The sequence below is a fragment of the Dipodomys spectabilis genome, unplaced genomic scaffold (genome assembly GCF_019054845.1).
Source record: "Dipodomys spectabilis isolate Male_0828 unplaced genomic scaffold, ASM1905484v1 ptg000324l, whole genome shotgun sequence".
Lineage (NCBI taxonomy): Eukaryota > Metazoa > Chordata > Mammalia > Rodentia > Heteromyidae > Dipodomys > Dipodomys spectabilis.
Window position 1 is genome coordinate 359618 of NW_024871001.1, and position 22297 is coordinate 381914.

The window sequence follows — 22297 nt, forward strand, 5'->3', positions numbered from 1 at the left end:
CCCCCTGAGTAGCTAGGATTACAGAAGTGAGCCATCTGTGACCAGCTCGCTTCTGCCTTTTCTGGTGGTTAGTTGGAGATAACGGTCTCATGGACTTTCCTGCCCAGACTGGTTTCTAACTTTTTACTGGTTAATTGGATGTAAGAGTCTCACATATTTGTCTGCCTCAGACTGGCTTTCACTACGGGCCTCAGAGCTCAACCTCACCAGATTCTCGCTTAAGCTAAACTATAAAGCTAAAACAAAACAAAAGAAGTTTTGGCATACCTAAAGATGGAGAAATATAGCCGTTTGTAGGATGGATTCGAAATGAGCAGTAATCTCCAAGATAAAACTAATTTCCCTCGGTATGTATAATTTACTTTACAAATAGCTGAAACATGAGAATAGATTCATGTGGTAGAACGAAATTGAAGGACAATGGTTAGGATTTCACAAAGGTAGTCATTTCTAGTCATAAATGACATAACTAAACAGGATTTAGTCTCTTAGCAACGGACAGGGGGACAGGGCGGGGGGAGGGGCGTTTGGGGAGAAAAAAATGGCCCCCTAGGCAACCACTTGAGAACTAAGCCAGAGTCACGTGGAAGGCTGAGAACCAATCAGATAAGAGGTCCAGAGAAACTCAACGCCTATTAAAGACACGTAACGAACCAACTTGCGTTGGTGCCGGGTGGCACTCCAATAGATAGACAATGAGTGCCATTCCTCACTAATTATCTTCCACTTGCTTGGCAAGATGGAAGATTCAGATTCTAGCGACAATGAAAATGATACGTTGGTCAAACATAGACGCCAAAGGGAGAGACTGGCAAGAGAAGAAGCTTTCTACCGCTTTGTGAACAGACTGAGTAACGAAGACTACAAACTTATGAGAGATAACAACTTGCTTGGCGCCATCGGTGAAAAAACCGAAGAAGAATTGCAGAGAAGTCTACAGCGCATTAAAGAATCAATACAAATTCCAGGTAAGGATAGGGGCCCTTTTTCTATGCCCGTTTCACGTGCTTGGTTGGAAAATAGTGCGTGGCGGGGCCTCTATTGACCGTTGATTTTACTGAGTGATATAAAACGCGGTACGATTACTACTGGGCTTCTTAATAATAATGCCAGGCAAATATTGTACAGTTGCGACACAAAATAACGTGTTGCTAAGTAACTGGTCATATGAACTGCCATCTTGCAGCGGTTTTAAGTTTATGTGAGACCCAGACAGGATGTTGGGTTTGCTTGAGCTACGTAAAGATTTCAGGCTTACTTGAGCCGATGTGCGGAGACCCTGCATAACAAAATAAATAAAAATTTAAAAAAATTGTTATTTATTAGTTCTTTGTTGAGAATAGCTAGGTAATTTTGTGTTTCCTCCTCATTCACAATTACGTACTTTTTACTGGGACAACTAAAAAAGAGCCAAAATAACCTATTTAACGGTTTCTGGCTGTCTTTTTCTTTTCATTTTCCTTTCATTTTCTTTTTCATAGTACTGGGGTTTGTACTCGAGGCCTCAAATTTGCTGGACAGGCTGAATACCAATGGCTCACACCTATAATCCTAGCTACTCAGGAGGCTGAATTCTGAGAATCACGGCTGAAAGCCAGACAAGGCAGAGAAATTCCTGTGAGACTCTTTTCTCCCATTTACCACTCAAAAACCAAAAGTGGCGCTGTGGCTCAAGCTGGTAGAGTGCCAGCCTTGAACAAAAGAGCTTAGGGACAGCACCCAAGCCTTGAGTTCAAGCCTCACAGCCACCCCCGCCCCCCCACAAAAAAAAATTAGTTTTAATTGCTAGGCAGGCAATGTACAACTAAAACAACCAGCTCATCTTTCCCCTTCTCTACTTATTTTTCCTATAAACTCTTGTACATTTGCCATAGGGCTAGCCTCAGACCTTAATCCTCCTAATATTTCCCTCCCAAATAGTTGTCATTACAGTGTTGAGCCACTTTCTCTTAGTTTTCAACCTTTCTTTGAAAGTTACTCCTATATCTTCATTTCTTTACAGTCATGTGAATTTTTCCTTTTAGGTTAACATGTACTAATTATACATATTGAGTTCAATGTGATAGTGCCACATACACATTTTATGTGCTTCAATCAAATCTAACATCTTTTCTTCCATGTTCCTCCCATACTCCTTTGCCCAACCTCTATTAGCCCCGTTTACTCGTTCAGGTCCATTGTCCTTTAGCTTACACATGGGAGAGATTACATGCAGCATGTGTCTTTCCATATCTAGCTTAACTTACTTAACATAATGTCCAACAAGTCCATCTGTTTTGGTACAAATAATATTCCATTTATGACTAAATAATACTCCATTGTCTATAATGTGAAATACGGAGACTACTTTTCTTCTGATTTCCTTAATAGTTCCTCAAAGTTTGTCAAAGATAAACTCAGTTTTTAATTGTGTGGGATATTTTAAATATAATTTTACTGCCAGAAAGGTTATATTTCTTTTCTTTTTTGTGGTTTCCACCTTTTTATTTACTTATTTATTTTTGCGAGTCATGGGCCTGAACTCTGGGCCTAGGCGCTGTTCCTCAGCTCTTCAGGTCAAGGCTAGCGCTCTACCACTTGAGCCACAGCGCCACTTCCGGCTTTTTTCTTTTTGCTTATGTGGTGCTGAGGAATCGAACCCAGGACTTCATGCCTGCAAGGCAAGCGCTCTGCCACTGAGCTACCTTTCCAGCCCATGGTTTCCATCTTTTTAAAAATTTAATTTTATTGTCAAGGTGATGTACAGAGGGATTACAGTTACATACGTAAGGTAATGAATACATTTCTTGTCGAAAATTATTACACCTTAAGTCAGGTATGAATACATGTCTTTGGACAATGTCACCCCTTCCCTTGCTGTCCCACATGGTCCCTTTACCATACTTGCCCACAAGTTACATAGTTCATTTGCCACAAAATATAACTCATTTTAATGGAATTAAACTGCCTTGTGTTTACTTGTAAATTCTGGCTATATAGTTAAGACATTCTCTATATACATATGTGTATTTGAAGGCACTCAGGCTTGTATCATGCTTGCCATGGCAATAAATATGATTTTTACAGTTAACTCATTGGTATACTAACTTAAATTTCCTTTTAATTTATATCTAGAACTACAACAGCTGGATCTTGTACCCAATTTTAGCAGTTTATTAAAATATCTTTCATTAGAATTTGTATTTATATCACTTATTATGTTGAGGTATTTTACTTCGTGTTGTTTTAAGGGTTTTTTAGAAGGAGGAAATCTGGTACCAGGGTTTGAACTCAGAGCCTTGTGTTTGTTTGCTAAGCTATGCTTATTCTTCTCACATGAGAATTTGTGTTGGATTTCAGTATCATTTTAAAATATATATGTGTGTGGGTTTGTAAATATATATGCACATATTATGTATATATACAAATAAATATAAACATACTATATAAAATTATGTAATTATAATTATATTTAATATATCATATAATCTAATATCAATATCACATAATACATTACATAATATATAACATGTAGACTATAATATATAGTATCATAAATGAGATGATATAATCTATAAAAATATAATATATAGCCGGGAACCATTGACTCACTCCTATAATCCTGCTACTCAGGAGGCTGAGGTGTGAAGTTTGTAGTACAAAGCCAGCCCAAGCAGGAAAATCTGTGAGACTTTTTATCTCCATTAATGGTACAAAAATGCTGGAGTGACCAGGCTCTGAGTTAAAGCCTCACAATACCCTCCCGAAATATATAATATTATATATATGCTTAAATATATTGTATTCTGTAAATGAAGATCACAAAAGTATATATATATATATATATATATATATATGTCACAAAATGATATATATGACACAAAAGTATATATATTTATATAGACACTATATCACATATAATACATAATTTATTGTATATTATACAGTATATTATATATTATAATTATATATTTTTGAATTATATATATAAGTTTATATATAATGTTATGTAATGGTGTATCTATACATGCACTATATAAGTTATATATAATTTATGTTTATATAATATATGCATATTTTCACAATTATGTCAGGTATTTTTAAGTCTACTTACTACATATGAGGTAAAATATGATAGACTGAACTTTTGTAGCAAAATTACATACTATATAATATTTTATATATAATTATGTATATGTAATTACATGCATGTATAAATATAGAATGTATATGGGCTTAATTTATAAATTTCTGTAAGTGCATTTAAATATTACATGTATATAAATATAATTATAAGTGTATATTTGTAATTATAATTCCATTATATGAGTATATATTATATAATTATATAGAATGTTTAATATGATAATATAATAATTATACATATATTATTTATTTAGTTATACTCTGGGACTGGGCGCTGTCCCTCAGCAGTTCATCTCAAGGCTAACACTCTACCACTTGAGCCACAGTGCAACTTCCCAGATATCTTTTATATACATAATATATGTATTCTATATTTATAAAATCAACCTCTCCATCACCTCTCCTCCTTACTGCTTCCCTCCTCAAATTATATCAGATTTTATTGTTATATCAAGATACACATAAATGTGTGGTAGTCTTTCTGAGGATGCTTATGTTGCTCACTTCTGTCAATTTCCTGTGAATGAGATAAATTTGTTCTTTAAGGCTAACATTCCAGTTGGAAAGATGTACCACATTTTCTTTATCCAGTCATTGGTTACTAGGCTAGTAGCTTGGTTTCGTGGCCTGACTATTGTAAATATTGCTGCTATAGACATGGGTGAGTATCACTGTTATATATTGATTTGACATTCCTTTGGATATATACATGCTAATGGATCATATGATAACTTTATTTGTAGTTTCTTGAAGAACCTCAATACTGATTTTTGTACAAATTCCTACCATCAGTGTATCAACATTTTTCTGCCTGCAAATCCGTGTTAACATTTTTTTATGATAGCCATTCTGACTAGGAGATGATGGAAGCTTAGTATCATTTTGATTTGCATTTCCTTAGTAGTAAGGGATGTTTAATATTATTCAATTAGCTATTTGAGAACTGTCTGCTCAATATGATTAACAGTTCATTAATTGAATTATTTCTTCTCTTCATGCTAATTTTTTTGCTCTTTATATAATGTACTTATTACTTTATCTGATGAATAGCATGAAAAGAGTTTCATCCATTCTGTGGGTTCTTCTTTTCTTTTCTTCTATCTGGTTCCCATAGGTGTCTTTTATCTCTTTCAGGATTCTATCCGAACTATTTCATGCCAACCATTCAACCTAGGACCTTTAACTCACCAGGTAAGTCCTCTACCTCTGAACTATACTCTAAGCCCTATTGAATTTTTTGTCTAACATTTTTATTAGCACCATTAATTTTATAGGATATTTTATTGTTTTTTTAATTATTAACTTTATTGTTATTGTAGAGGTGATGTATAGAGGGGTTTCAGTTACATAAGTCAGATAAAGAGTACATTTTTTTGGAACCATGTCACCCCCTTCCCTCACTCTCTCCCAGTTTTCCCTCCTGTCCCTACCCACAAGTTGTATAGTTCATTTTAAACATAGTGTCTAGTGAGTTGTATTTGTTCACCTTTTGTCTTACCTTTTCTGTGCCCCCCCCCCCGACCATCCCAAAGACAAACTAGCAAATACAACAAAAGGAAAAGACAACCAAAACAGGAACAACAACAAAATATCTTGTTTCCATTTCTTGGAGTTCATTTCCTAAAATATTATTGTATATGACCGTATGTACATAACTTTTGAGCCTGTGTAATCTGCTCCTATGAATAGCCTCCTTTGGTTTCACTGTGTGACTTGCTAGAGACCTGTATAATGTATCATGTCCCACTGTATATTTTCTTTTTATTATCAGTATATTTACTTGTAGATTTACAAGGACATTCTTTTTTTTATTTTTTTGGGTCCAGTCGTGGGGCCTGAACTCTGGGCCTGGGCGCTGTCCCTCAGCTCTTCAGCTCAAGGCTAGCGCTCTACCACTTGAGCCACAGCACCACTTCCCGCTTTTTTCTTTTTGCTTATGTGGTGCTGAGGAATCGAACCCAGGGCCTCAGGCATGCAAGGCAAGCGCTCTATCACTGAGCCACCTTCCCAGCCCGACATTCTTTTTTTTAGATGATTTTTAAAATTTATTTTAATAAGTTTTTTTTTATTGTGAAAATACGGTACAGAGTACAGGGACATTCTTTTTGTCAGTTCTGGGGCTTGACCGGAGTGCCTGGGCACTGTTCCTGAGTTTTGTTGCTTAAGGCTAATGCTCTACCACTTGAGCCCCAGTGCTTCTGTCTTTTTTGGTGCTTAATCTGCAGATAATAGTATCACTGTCCTGGAAGTGGCTCTGTGGCTCAAGTGGTAGAGCGCTAGCCTTGAGCTGAAGAGCTGAGGGACAGCGTTCAGGCCCAGAGTTCAAGCCCCACGACCAAAAAAAAAAAAGAGTATCACTGTCCTGCCCCACTGACTTTGAACCCTGTCTCTTAGATCTCAGCCTCCTAAATAGCTAACAGGTGTGAGCCACAGGTACCAGGCTAGCTGTTACTGATATTTTAAAGAAAATTTAATTTCAACTATAATCGAATAACTATTATTATGTAATTAGTGTCCAGACCCTTCTTTCCTTTATATTTTTATTATAGTACCTACAGTTTCAGTCTCACTTCTACAGGTATGGAGGTTGCTGGAACACATACATAGACATGCCATAAAGTTTGGGGCCCTGTAATTAGGTACGACAGGGAAGGAAAGAATTTCCAGAGTAAAGAAAAAAAAAGAAGCAATGAGAGATGTTGTTAAGTGTTGGATCAAAAAGAGAAGTTGAGCCAAACAGCCATAAGTGTATTAGCCAAGAGAATTAGTAGTGATACACAGTTACTGGTAGGTTGGGACAATGAGTTCAGAGGTCTAGGTCAATTTCACCTTGAAACAGGTGCTCCCAGAGCCTAGGAAACAACAACAGTCACTTCCAGGGATTTTTTTTATGGTAAGCATGGCTAGACAGAGTGCAATTTTTCATGTGTAACATTTCCTAAGTCTATCTAAGAAATTAATTGAATTGAATCTTCTAACCTTCCGATTTGCCTGTGCATACCTTTCTGTGAAGAACATGTCAGAGGTGAGACTTTGCAAAGCTTGAGATAATTGTCTTAAAAATCTCCCCATTACTGGAGTGCTATGAAGATAAGAGATGTCTGTCTTTCTTTTCTTTTCTTTTCCTTCTTTCTTTCTGTCTGTCCTTCCTTCCTTCCTTCCTTCTTTCCTTCCTTCCTTCCTCCCTTCCTCCCTCCCTTCCTTCCTTCCTTCCTTCCTTCCTTCCTTCCTTCCTTCCTTCCTTCCTTTCTTCCTTCCTTCCTTCCTTCTTTTCTCTCTCCCTCTTCCTCTCTTCTTTTCCTTTCCCCTTTCCTTTCCTTTCATTTGTTTTCTCCTTCCACTCTCTCTCTTCCCTTTCTCTTTCTCTGTTTGTCTCTCCCTTTCTTCTACATTTGTATGGTATTAGTAATAGCCTAATGAGTGAATTATATTCTTCAACTCACTCTGATTTTTTAAATGTCTTCTTCATTACTTTTATTATTACTTTCAGATGGATGTGTTTTCTTTTATAAAATACTTTTTTATTGTCAAGGTGATACAGAGGGGTTACAGTTGTATAAGTAAGGTAATAAGTACATTTCTTGTCAAACTTGTTGGAGGTTTCAGTCTTTAGTTTACATTTATGTATACAATATACCTTGATTGTCTAATCACTCTGCTTCCTTATTCCATTTTCATACATTTCTTTCCATATTTGCTATCTTTTTCCCTCTCCATTCACTCTCACCTCCTCTCACTAGCACACATATTTAGGTAGGAACTGTTCTTAACATTTTTAAGTGTATCTTAATTGTTCTAAAGTGTTTCACCATGGTATTTCACACATGCATGTAGAGTATTATAACCAAAGCTATGCCCTTGCTGACTCTCACTTTCCCCTTCCCTCCTACTCACATTATTCAACAGCTTTCAGTGAGTAGTTTTGTGATCTTTATAGAATACATATACTTCAGCATTGTTCACCTCTAACACTCTCTTTTACTCCCTTCCTCCAAAAAGTCATACAATTACAAACATGTGTGTATCTGTATTATGTATAGATGACCTTACATACATGTACATGTGACTCTTTTAGGATTCATATTCCTATATCAGAGTAAACATGTAACATCTTACTTCAGGTCATGGCTTATTTCACTTAACAGGATAATCTCCAGTTCCACTCATTTCCCTACAAACAACCTAATTTCGTTTTTCCTTATGGCTGAATAATAGTCCACTGTGTATATATGCCATATTTTCTCCATCCATTCAACAGTTGTATTGGATTTATTCTGTTTCTATGTCTTGGCTATTGTTATTGCCGCAAGCAATGGACACGAATGAACAAATGTGTCATTTTATCTGCTCCTTTGGATTTATCCAGGGAGTAGTGTAATTACTTAATTGTATGATACTTCATTTTTTTATGTTTTGGAGGAACCTGTATACTGATTTGAACAATCACATTTCAACCAATTTGCATAAGTGTTCTTTTGTTCTTGAAACCTCCTCACTTTTTGTGTTTGTGATGATGGCCATTATGACAGGAAAGAGAACTCAGGGCTTGGGCACTATGCCTGAGATTTTTGCTCAAGGGTAACACTCTATGACTTAAGCCATAGCTTCACTTTTGGCTTTTCAGTGGTTAATTGTAGATAAGAGCCTCACAGACTTACCTGTTAGGGCTGGCTTCAAACTGAGTTTCTCAGGTCTCAACATGCTGAGGAGCTAGGATACAGGCATGAGCGAGCAGCAGCCTGGTTCAATGTCATTTTTATCTACATTTCTTTTATGTTCTGGCATGTTGAGCATTGTTCCTTGTATATATTTCCATTTAGATTTAGCTTGAAATTTGTTTGCTCAGTTCATTTACAGATTTATTCAATTGGTTTTTATTTATTCTGAGTTTAGTTTGAGCTCCCTTCATATTCAGGTTATTAATTCCTTGTCAAATGTATGGCTAGCAAGTATTTTCTTCTGTAGGCTGTCTTTTCAGGCTAGTGACTGCTTCATTTGCTGTGTACAAGGCTGCAATCCCATTTATTAGTCCCTATTTGTGCAGGTGCTATAGCTCTATTCTGGAAGTTACAGCTAATTTAAACATGTTCAAGGGTTTTTCTTTTGTTTCTTGTAGTCGTGTCTTGTTTATAGTCATACATTAGAATCCTTGATCCACACTGAATTGATATTAGTACAGGATGAGAGATAATGGCTTCTGTATGTGGATTTCCACTTTTACTGAAGAGGCTCTTTTTCTCCAATATTAGTTTGGGGCTACTTTATAATGAAAAAAATCGGGTGGCTGTAGCTTTGTGAATTTATTTCTAGATTTCCTACTCTGTTTTATTAGTTTTTGTGTCGTTGCCATTTTGTTTGTTTTACTATAGCTCTGTAGTATAATTTGAAGTCGACTATTTAATATCACAACATTGTTTATTTTGCTAAAGTCTATTATGGCTATTTGGAGTGTTTTGTGCTTCCATACCAATTTTAGGTTCGATTTTGTTATATTTCTGTGAAGAATAAGATTGGATTCTGATGAAGACTTCATGAAATCTACAGAAATGTTTTTGGTTTTATAGGCATTTCACAATGCTAATTCTGCTAACCAATAAGCATAGAAGATCTTCTGACTCTCTAATTTTGTTCTTCAAGGTTTTATAGTTTTCGATGTAGAGGTAATTCACCCACTTAGTTACCTCTATTCCTAGGCAATTTTTCCTTCCTTTCGATTTTTGAGACTATTGTGAGTAGAATTGTTCTGATTTCATGCTCATCCTTTTCATTGCTATGTACAGGATAGCTATTAATTTTTGTATGTGGGTTTTAATTGTGCTACATTCCTAGTAGTTCCTACAATCTAGAAAGTTTTGGGCAGAATCTTTAGGGTCCTATAGGTATAGCACATGGACAGTTTGATCTCCTCCTTCTCTATGTATCCCTTTCATTTATTTCTCTTGCATCACTGATCTAGCTAGGAATTTTAGTTCAATATTGAATAGGAGTGGAATGAGTTCCTGACTTTACAGCAATTATTTCAGTTTCCCTTTAGTATGATGCTAGAGCTATGCTTGTCATGTGTAGTCTTTATTATGTTGCAGTATATTCTTTCTATTCCTGCTTTCTTTGAATTTTTATCATGAAAAGATACTGCACTACTGGATTGAAGCCAACTTGATTATGCTCTTTGATCTTTTAAATGTTTTAATTCCTGTCTTTGAGAATTTTTGCATGTTCAGCAAGCCAGCTGCAATTTTTTTTGGTTTTGCCTATCATGGCAATAATGGCTTCATAGAGTGAGTAAAGTAGAATTCTTTCCTTTCCTGTTTTATGGACTAGTTTGTGGAATGTTGGTGTTAGTGCATCTTCAATGATCAATTTGGCAAATGTAGAATTTGGAGATGATTCTGTTCTGTTCTGGGATTTTCATGTTGAGAGAATCTTCATTACAGTTTAATCTTATTGTTCTTAAGTCATATAAAGTGGTCAATAGACTTTGGGGTCAATGTAGAGGGCCGTGTGAATCTTGGAATTGTTCCTTTCTTCTATATTTTCCAGCTGATTTGGGATATGTATGGAAGTATCATCTTATGATGCTCTAAATTTCACTGGCACTTATTGTGATGTCTCCGTTCTCATGTCTGTATTAATTTGTTTCTTCTCCCTCCCTTTGACTATACAATTAAGAGTTTTTCTGTCTTTTCAAGAACCAACATGTTGTATAATTGAGTCATTATATTATTTATTTTTCAATCTTGATTTTGCTATCATTTCTTTTCACCTGCTAATTTTTCCACATTGTAATTTGGATTTTGGATTGTTCTTGTTTAAATAAAACTTGAGTTGTGTCATTACATTATTTAAGATATGTCTGATTTTTTTTATGCAGGTGCTCATAGTTTCTGTTTCAGAATCCTTTATTCTAGTGGATTGATTTATGTGACTTGGTGTTTGTGTCTTACAGCTTCTATTATTCTTTGTTCTGTGTGTTTGGTGTTTTGGTAGTAATAGATCTTGGGGTGATCTTTTCTGGTATTGTCCATTAGGTGTCCTAAAAGCCTCATCTACTTTAATGGCTATTTATTTCTTTAGTTGTGGGTAATTTTTTTTCCTGTTGTTTTACTAAATATATCTTGTGCCTATTTACCTTGCAACGGATCTCCTTTTATTCTATCATTTACACTTTTGGATATTATGTCAGGTTTTTGATGATCCATTAGGATTTCTTACAGTTTTATAATCTTCATCTGACTGGTCTAATACTACTGCCTTGTTTTCTGATATCCTGTCTTTAGTTTGTTCTACTGTACCATAGAGATATTCCATTGAGTTTGTATTTGTCTTATGGTACTGATGATTTACAGAATGGAATTCTTTTTTAGGATTTCTACATCTTTTTTAATTCTTCCTTTATTTGTGTGTCATTTTCCTTATTTTGTTTGGGTGGGCATTTGTTTCATTCTTTGACTTTTTCAGTTGTTTCCTTCTATCTCCTTTAAACTCTTTATACATGTATCATTTCCTTTTCTTTGTCATTCTTATAATACTGCTTTTCAGTTATTTGAGGTTTCATTCTTGTTCACTATCATTAGTGTCTGTTGCTTTTGTTCTTTTCATATTTCTTGTGCTTCTGCACTGAGATTTATGCATCTGAGGACATTTCATTTGTTGAATGTTTTAATTACTTGTAGTCTGGTAGTAGAAGTGTTTAGAAAGCACTTTTTTGCAGGTTGCAGTGTAGTTGCTGATCACTGTATTGTCTCAGTAGCCAAACTTTTGTCTATCTGCACAAGTCAGCAGTCTTGATAACCAGCATCAGAGAAAGATGAAAACTAGCTATAATCTCCTATATTTCCTTAGCATTGCTCTTATATGTAGATTGAGGATAGGATTGGTCAAGGGTTATGTATCTGCTTCTGTGATACTTGTACAGGATCAGAAATAAGTGTACCTCTTCTTTATTAACTAGAAGCTACTGCTATCTGCTCATTGCTTTTTTGTGTATGACCAAGGCAATTTCCCACTTACTTCACAGGCTCTCTTGCTTGTAACTCCCTTCTGGCAATACATGGACAACCTTTTTTGGGTATATCCAAAATGTGTCTAACAGAGGGAGGGACAAACACAGCACTAAGTTCTGCATTCGTAGTAGAAACATGAGAGAGCCAGGTGTTCAAGTCTCAGTTCTTTCATATCCCACAAAGCAGCTTATGACTCTGTGTAGGTCAAGAGGCTGGTGGATATATCCTGAGCACCAGATACTATGCTAGAGCTTTCAGCAGTGTGGCAGCAAGACCAAACATCAGCAGGTAGCTCTTCCTGCTTTGTATGGCATTAATGTGGTTTCTGCAGTGATATTCTTGGACTTTCTCTAGTCAGAACTGGCAAGGCCCCCTACTACCAGGATCTTGACCACCTAATGTGGCTTTAATTTCTTTTTTTAGGTAGGTATTTGGCACTTCACTGAACTTTTTTTTCTCTTTCTTGACTCACCTATATCAAAGTATCTCCCTCTCCACAGCCACCTCTCATTTCTATCTCACTCCCAGATACTGTCCAGCTGTTCAGAGCATCCCTGAGCTGTTTGCATCCCTTGTTTGTCAAGTCTTGAGGGTACTTCCCAACAGTAAGCCAGAAACTCCTGGAATCTGAGCAGCCTAACTGAGGGCACAACACATTGTCATTAAAACAATCCTTAGGCTTTGCAACTGTTCTAAACAAGGAGGGTAAGATCCTCAACCAGTGAGTTTTTTTACTTTCTGAGATCCTGTTAACTTCCCAGCTCACACACATCTGTTATCTTTTCCCCAGCTCCCTCCAAGACTTTGTAGCCTGAAATCTCAAGACACTTTGAATACCTTGTTTTCAAGACCCTTGAGTACTTCAGTCTCAAAGAGGAGACACTCTCTAAAGATCGTGTCTCACCAGCGCTTCCAGGATACAGCTGGCCTGTCATGCTGGGGAAGTCACTGTCCTACCAAATCCCTACACTGGTGCTAAAGCTTTTGTTTAAGGCAAGACAAGGCTTGTTCCACAGCTAGGTCTGTTAAGTCTGCTGTGGAGGCCACCTAGTTTACCTTGTGGTGGACGCTTCTATTTCTACTTGCCCCAGGGGAGCTAGGGCTAGAGCCACAAACTGTTCCCTACTGTAATCTGTTGCCTTTCCATGTCATCATACTTTTCACTTGTCCTGTTCCTCTTTCAATGGTTCTTAGCTCTCTCTCTTTGCCCTTCTGAATATAGCCTCTCCTTTGTTATCTAGGCCCTTTTCATTCATGGAGTTCAATGGAGAAAGCTTCTACTCTGCTATCTTGCTCAGAATATTTTTCTTGAAATTATTTTTAAGCCAATGGACCTTTTTCATCTTGCCAGTATTTATAATAGTCTTATAATATCAAAAAACTTTTTGTGTTATAAAAAATTTCAGTCAAGAGCCTAGAAATAGTGTCGTAGGCTAAAGAAATTAAACAATAAGGCAGTTTGAACTAAAATGCTAACTGCATATCTTGTGTTTACCCCATTTATTCATATGGATATTTTGATAGTAGCTTGAGAAATAATGTCTTTTAACTTGTCCTCCATATTAATATAAAAGACTTAGTACATGGTGAAATACTAAAAATAAATTTCTTTTTAAATTTCCCTAAAGTTATCTAAAATTTAACTCTTTTCAAAGGGAAATGAAACTATCCTTCTTTTACAAAAGCTATTGAAACTATCCTTCCTTATAAATTTAGACTATAGTTTACAAAAGCATTAACTGTGTAAATGCGTTACTTGTTTTTCTGTGCTGGTCCTGAGGGCTTACTTCAGGGCCTGGGCACTGTCCCTTAGGTTTTTGCTCAAGGTTAGCACTCTACCACATGAACTACAACTCTAATTCTGGCTTTTCCAGGGTTAATTAGTGATAAGAATTTCAGACTTTACTACTACCTGGGCAGCCTTCAAACCATGATTCTCATATCTCAGTCTCCTGAGTAGCTAGTAATACAAGTGTGAGCCAACAGCACCTGACTATACATGTAAATTGTGCTTGAGATATCTGAAACATTAGACTTATTTCCATTGGTTTTGGAACAAAGTTCCAGAGCACTATTTAGTGATGGTTATAATTTTGTAAATTCTTTTTTTTGACCTTATTTCCTTTTAACAGGTGGAAGACCTCCTATCCATGATGTACAACATAGTGTTGGTTCGGTAACAAACCAGGTTAGTTCCTTCTTTAGGCAACCTGAACCGATGACAGGAAGAGAACAAAGAGTAAATCGATCTTGTACAGCAACAAGTGAAAATAATTTAAACACTAGTGATACTGAGCTAAGAATGAATTCTTACTTAAGGACCCAGAGGCAAGCAGCGAATACACAATCTGACTCAATATTTTCAAGGCCCTCTAGAGCAGAAGCAAGTGTGAGCGAAGCATCAACTGAAGTTCAACCTCCTGCAAGTCAGGAAATAGAAAGTAACATAAGCACAATAATCCGGAAAGTCAGAGCAAGGCCTCAGAGTAGTTCATCTTCATATTCACAGAATGAAATTCTATGGAGAGTTCATAATCCAGAAAACATTCAGAAACAAACACATACAGAAACTGATGTAACATTTCCAGGATCACAACTAAATACAACTATATCCTCAATGAATACTCTAGGTACTAGTGGTCAGAGAAGAGAAAGAAATAGGAGCCCTGAACTTCAGAGAGTTAGAGCCAGAAATGAGGAGAGCTCACCCTCGAATTCACAAAGTCAAATACAAAGAAAAGTTCATAATACAGGAAAGACTTATAGGCGAACAGCTAATTCACAATCTGAGACAACATCCGTAAGGCCATCTACATCAGAAGTCACTGCGGCGGAAACATCAATGGACATTCTACCTAGCAGAATCCAAAGAAGAACAAGAAGCACGAGTCCAGTACATCGGAGAGTTAAACCAAGAATTGAAGGTAGCTTGCCTCCTAATAATGCATCCTCTGAGAATTCTAGGGTTAATGAGGCTGAGATGTCTTCTAGCATTCCACAACATGAGGCACTGACAGGGCAAACGACTGGTTGTAGTTTGTGTATTAAACAACTTCTTGCAGGTTTGACAGCAACAAATGACCGTACAGCACAAACTGATTCAAACAGAAGCATTCGTGGTGAGTCCTGTATAATGAGACCAAGTAATCAAACCCCAGATTCAAATTCTGAAGTAAGTTTTAACACAGTAAGAGAACATTCACTAGGAGACAACATAGCTAACAGAAGTCAAGTAACACCTCAGACAACAAGCAACACTAGTACTTTAGGAAGTGGTCAAGTAAGCAGAACTTTGCTTTCAAATACTGAGCAGTCACGTGAGACTGCTTGTATCCGAACAACTGTGTCTACACAGTCAAAGGTTCATTTAAATAATGCCACATTAGTGATTACTCACAGAACATTATGCCAGATAATGGTAGAATTTGATCCACTAACTAACCATACAAACAATGACAGTGACACAGAGAATGACACTGATGGTAACAATGATAATGACACTGATCGTGAGAATGAAGACAGTCATAGAGACGAGAGTGAGGTTTATTGTTACAGTGATTTTGAACATAGTGACTCATTCGTAATTGATAGCACAGAAAGCGAAAATACAGAAAGTGAAAGAGATTATGAGTCTGATGAGAGTGAAATTTATGCTTCTAATCTAAATCCTGACTGGGATTCGTATAATTCCCCAGGAAATTCTGAATCTAGTCTTATTGCCAGTTATAACTCCAGCGATGAAAGTAGTAGTACTGAAAGTTCACTGTCAAACTCATCACTAGAGACCAGGGAAGAAAGTAGACCTATTACCCCAACATCTGATGACTTCAACTTCTCACCTATTGAAGATCACTTAGAGGAAAATGAAGACAGCCCTCCTATGGGAGGACTCTCTAAACGACAAATTGATATGTTAACCGTAAGAAATTTTAATGAAAGCGATGCATCAAATTCATGTACTATCTGTATCGAGGAATTCAGAGAGGGCAATAAGATTCGCACACTGCCTTGCTCTCATACATACCACGTACACTGTATAGATTCATGGCTGGCTGATAATGCTACATGTCCTGTCTGTCGAAGGCGAGTACGTTCTGATGGCAGAGAATTATAATTTGAGTTTTGTACCCTGAGTTATGTAATTGTGATAAAAAAAAAGCCAGTATCAGTTGCTTTTGGCATACCTTTGAAATGACAGTTCACATACTGTAACTATCCAAGTTTAATTTCTGCCTCCGAAAGGAGTAAGTTACTATTCTCTATTTTACAATAAAAACAAATATTAAAACATAAAAATGAGTGTCTTATCTTACTTGATATTGAAGAATACACCATGACTGTTCACTAAATGTGAGTAGAAACTTAGCAGGTAAGGTACACTTGGTTGGGTTGCTTCTAATTTCCTCAGAAAACTGTTTTACTACGATATAATAAGCTCCTGATAGACCCTAATAGCCTCATCTAATCATGTACTCCTATCCTGTGAGCATGCAAAGAAATAGCAACCAGACCAAAATAATTAAGAAGCAATGCAAGGATTTATTCCTCTTTCATTTAAAGAGAGATTGTTATAATAAGCAAGCTGTAAAATGTGTTAAAACTCCATCTTCCTATTTTTCTCCCCAGCAGTTACCCCCATTCCTTCAGACATTCTACAAGATGCTTCGACTCACCATTACCCATGTTTCAGTTAGAATCTGGCTAAAAATATATATCATACCTGAAAAAGGTGATGGAATAGCATTTAATTAAGGGACCACTTACTAAGCATGTAGGAATTAGGAAAAATCAAGAAATTCTGAGGTTAGCAACTTTTAAGAAGCCAGTGTTGTTACATCTAGAATTGAAGGGACAAGGAGAGGTAGTATTTCCTATAACCAAGAATGTCCAATATTTGTAGCAGAGGGTCCTAAACTACTGTGAGTTTAAATAGACAAGTGGCAGATACTGAGAAACTAAAACTTGATAGTAAAAAATTAAGAAATAAAATACCCTGACCCATCTTTCTATTATTCTGTTGATAGTTTTCCCTTACTATGATAAAAATATTTTAGATCTTCTTCCTCTTCTGTATCATTCTAGTGCATGGTCAATGGGTCTTGCTGCTGTAGGTCTGTGGCAGCAGAGTACATCATTGCAGAAGTATATATCTGGGAACACTGCTTAACTCATGGTGACCAGGAAATAGAGACAGGAATCCCAATATTCTCCTTAAGAAAATGCTTCCCTTGGTTGAACTTCCTGAGACTAGGATCTACTTGTTAGCAAGTAGGGGGGACAAAGCCTTGTAAAAAGTTTGAGATATTCAAAATCCAGTCTAGTATTCCACCTCTTGCTCTCAATAGTTTATGTCCCTCTCATAATGCAAATGCATTTAGTCTGTCTCAGAATTCCCAGTCTTCCAACAACATTCAAAAGTCTTAAGTCCCAAGACTGAAGGCAAACAGCTGTCAGCTACCATTGGGATTAAATAACAAATTACATAGCAACAAAAGAAAATGACACAGGGTAAAAAAATACATTCTGAAAGGGAGGAATATAAAAAAATAAGGAGGAATTGGATCAAAGTTAAGATTAAAGCCCAATAATACAACAATAAAATCCTTTGGAGATAAGCTCCAAAGAGATTGGGTAGCCCAGCCCCAATGGCTTCATTATCCACAGCCCATATGGCTACTCTTGAGCTGACTCTACTTGTTGTATGCAGCACTCATCAGCAGGAATTCCAAGTGACATAATTTCTAAGTGTCTGGGTTATCTACTGCAGCTATAGCTTTACTCAGAGTTTCATAAACCACCCTGTCAAAAGCTTCTTACAGAGACCCCAATGTTGCCATACCATGGCCAACAAGGCTTTACCTTGCAATTTCAGTAAAAGCCCCAATGAGTCCATAACTCTTGTATTCTCCATTCCTGAAATCCCAGCATAACCTGGATTTCACAAAGCTGCTGTTAGATGTACTGAAATGCCCTTCGACCTTGGCTACAGGAGTCTCTGAAAGCCTTAATGGTTGAACATGGGGAAATGAGTCCAAAGAAAATAGTTCCATAAACATCTCTGTCCTGAGGGCTCTCTGATCAAAGGTAAATATTTGAAATGAATGTATATCTTCGTGCTTTTGAGCTTTGGATGGATGGGGTCATGCTTATTTCTGACATGTCTTTGAGGTATCTTTCCTGTGGTCCAGGTACAAAGTACTCAGCTTCTTTTGAATGACATTATCCTTTGAACTACTGCACCTTCAAACATTTTTCTTTCCTGGTCACCAATAATATCTCAAGCTATGGATATAATGCATTCAAATGTTTTAATAACATAAAAAAATCAGAGTCTGTAGCTCAAATTAGTGAACTAATGATTATGGAGTATCTCGAACTTAAAAGTTATAAAAATGATAAGTATTCTACTTTAAAATGTTTACCAATGAATGCTCAAAGAAATAATTAAGGATATTAGGTAAAACCTTTTTTAGACATGAGAGCAAATTACTAGATTCCAGAGAATTGCTAAACAGAGCATTTTATTAAGTAAGATATGAATACTAGATCCCTGTTTTTCCAGATGAGCATTTCTGTGGCAAATTGATGGGAAGGAGAAACAAAGGAGGAGGCAACAATGCTTGATAAGAAATGTACTCATTTCCTTGCCCATGTAATTGTAACCCCTCTGTACGGTATTTTCACAATAAAAAAATTGATGTTATGTAACACTAAAGGAACCAAACTATGCGTAAGTGAAGTAGCTGTTTATTAATGCACAATTATATATAACTTATGGAAGTCTATGAAGAATCTAATGTGCAAAGGCATTCTATTAATCTAAGAGCATAGTGTATAAAAGAATAAATGTACAATTTTTATAACAGGAAAAATGCTATCAGAAGTGGATGTGAGATAGTGGCCTACATTGTAATTATTTTCTCACTGTGGGTGGTAAAATAGCATTTCTAGGCTTGATATATAGTCATAAATGATAGCTCTATAGGTTTGAAATATAAAGTCATCTGTAGTTATGAGAATTAATATAGACAAATACAGATAATCAAGATAATCATAATCCTGCTAGTAACAATAATCACCTTCTTTGGGTTAAGAGAGATGATGCAAATGAAAGAAATAGAATAAATATAAGTTGATAAAAATTTACTGGTGTGTGTGTGTGTGTGTGTGTGTGTGTGTGTGTGTGTGTGTGTGTGTGTGTGTGTGTTTGCTGGTCCTGGTACCTGAACAGTGCCTGGGCGCTGTCCCTTAGGTTTTTGCTTTTTAGCTCAAAGCTAGTGCTCTACCACTTCTGTTTTTTTTTTTTTTTCTGGTGCTTAATTGTAGCTAAAAATCTTGCTTGGGCTGGTTTCAAACCACAATCTTCCTAAGCAGCTAGGATTACAGGCATGAGTCAATGGCATGAGTCAAAGTTATGACTTTTAATCAAGTTGAATCTATGACCCTGTATCCAAGTAGTCAATTCTGGTAAATTAAATGGGCCCTACAGGTTCATATTTTATAAAGTAGTTAGGTTTAAATAGCTTCATCTCAAGGTAAAACTTTGTTTTAATATTTAACATACTATGTTTCAATCCTTACCTAATTTAGTCAAAAGAATTTTTGTATGTGTGCCTGTCCTAGGACTTGAACTCATGGCCAGAGTGCTGTCTCAAGGATAATGCTCCACAGCTCCACTTCTGGCTTTCTGGTGCTTAACTGGACATAAAAGTTTCACGAACTGTCCTGTCCAGGCTGGCTTCAATCTATGATCCTCAGAGTGCAGCCTCCTGAGTAGCTAGGATTACAGGTGTAAGCCACCATATACGCATTTAATGACTGGTTTAATGCTACAAGCTAAACACACATTCTCAAATAAAATGTAATTTGCTCTTTCTGAAACTGTCAATGCAAAATATCAAGGAAATAATGACATCAAATATGTGCAATTATATATAATGAAAGTTGTTTTATTTAAAAAACACTATGTTGAGACTCACAACTATAATAGCAACCATAACTTACATTTGCCATGAATATCTCCTAAAAACAGGATTAGTGCTCATGGCAGGAAAGGTAGATAGTGCCCCCACTCAGGTTTCCATATATTCAATTTTATAGCTATGACAAGACAAAAGATAAGTAAACTGAATAAATATATATACATATATATTATCTAATAAAGTAGTACATTTGTTTAATTCATACTTATTAAAATATTTTTTAAAAAATATTTGTGGATTGGTTGCTTGGGTCTTTATGATCATATATAAGAAAGCATGATGTTCTACAGCTCTCACTATGTTTTCTTCTGTGAATTTTCTAGTCTTATATTTGAATATCAAATCAATTTTGAGCTTTTTCTTTTTTTTCTGGTACTGGGACTTGAATTCAGGGTCTGTGCTCTGTACCTGAGCCTCTCTCTACTCAAGGCTAGCATTCTACCATTTGAGCCACAGCACCACTCCTAGCCTTCTTCTGAGTAGGTTATTGGAGACACGCGTCTCAGAGCCTTTCCTGCCCAGGCTGGCTTCAAATCTCAACCCTCAGATCTCAGCCTCTTGAGTAGCTAGGATTACAGGCGTGAGCCACCAGCACCCATCTATGAATTAGTTTTGTACTTTGTGTTTGGTTTTTGTGGTTTTCCTTCCTTTGCACGAGGATATCCAGCATTCTTATTACCATTCATGAAAGACTATCCCTGTTGTCCATTCTAAGGATTCTTCTCGTAGTTTATACTTTATCTACCAACTTTCCTTCTAGGATCAGGGGAGGTAACTAATAAAATTCACCCAAATCCAGTATACATCACATAGTAACAGTGTTTCCATCATCTCTTTTTTATAAAAATCATGATTTATGCTGGGTGCCGGTGGCTCACGCCTGTAATCCTAGCTACTCAGGAGGCTGAGATCTGAGGATTGCGGTTCAAAGCCAGCCCAGGCAGGAAAGTTCATGAGACTCTTATCTCCAATAAACTGCTAGAAAACCAGAAGTGGTGCTGTGGCTCAAGCAGTAGAGCGCTCGCCTTGAGCTGAAGAGCACAAGGACAGCACCCAAGCCCAGAGTTCAAGCCCCACGACCAACAAAAAAATTCATGATTTATCATATAATTCACAATAGAGTAAAATGTATAGCTACTATTGGTATTTAGTGGATTTGTATTCAGTTTTCTAAGAATGCTATAAAATTATCACATATCATACTATTATTATCTGCCACCAGGACACAACATTATAATGGAAACACATAAAATACCAAATTTCTTAAGAAAGACACTCTCTTTTTTTTTGGGGGGGGGGGGTCCGGTCGTGGGGCCTGAACTCTGGGCCTGGGCGCTGTCCCTCAGCTCTTCAGCTCAAGGCTAGCGCTCTTCCACTTGAGCCATAGCACCACTTCCGGCGTTTTTATTTTCTGCTTATGTGGTGCTGAGGAATCGAACCCAGGGCCTCATGCATGCAAGGCAAGCACTCAACCACTGAGCCACCTTCCCAGCCCAAGACAGACACTCTTAAATGTCAATTCAGACAATAATAGAAAAAAGTTTAAAAGCCATACAAATGTATAAGCTACTTTTAAAAAATGATTTGGTTATTAATAATATGTGGTACAGAGGGACTACCATTTCATAAGTCAGGTAATGAGTACATTTACTTTGTGGGAAACATCACCCTTTCTTTCAATTTAATAGGCTTTTATAAAGTACTTTTTGAAGTTGAACTTTTTCCATAGTAATCACTAGGACTTAATGATTATAAAAGTTATTGATGTTTTACACCGCTCTCTTACACTTTCAGCAGAAATAATGTTTCAATGACTAGTTGGAAAAGAAAAATGATAGCACAAGAGGTAAAAGAAAATTTGTGACTAAATTATTTGCCTCCTAGATTTATAAGTGTTCAAACTTTTTTTGCCAGTCCTGGAGCTTGAACTCAAGACCTGGGCACTGTCCTTGAGCTTCTTTTGGTCAAGGCTAGCACTCTACCACTTGAGCCACAGCACCACTTCCAGCTTTTTCTGTTTATGTGGTACTGAGGAATTGAACTCAGTGCTTCATGCATGTTGGCCAAGCACTCTAACACTAAGCCACATTCCCAGCCCCTAAAAGAGTTCAAACTTTAAAATTTTTAGTGAGCTTGTGTGCACACACCACACATGCACAGGTCCTGGGGCTTGAACTTATGGCCTGG

At 36.7% G+C, this 22297-nt stretch overlaps 1 protein-coding gene across 1 annotated transcript; it reads left to right on the plus strand.

The window, feature by feature from the left end:
• Positions 1 to 739: 739 nt before the first annotated feature.
• On the plus strand, positions 740 to 16242 carry LOC122128146 (E3 ubiquitin-protein ligase RNF12-A-like). The gene is made up of 3 exons (XM_042702439.1): positions 740 to 968; positions 5260 to 5316; positions 14261 to 16242. The coding sequence occupies exons 1-3, from the start codon at positions 740 to 742 to the stop codon at positions 16240 to 16242; spliced, it is 2268 nt and encodes a 755-aa protein (XP_042558373.1).
• The last annotated feature ends 6055 nt before the right edge of the window (positions 16243 to 22297 follow it).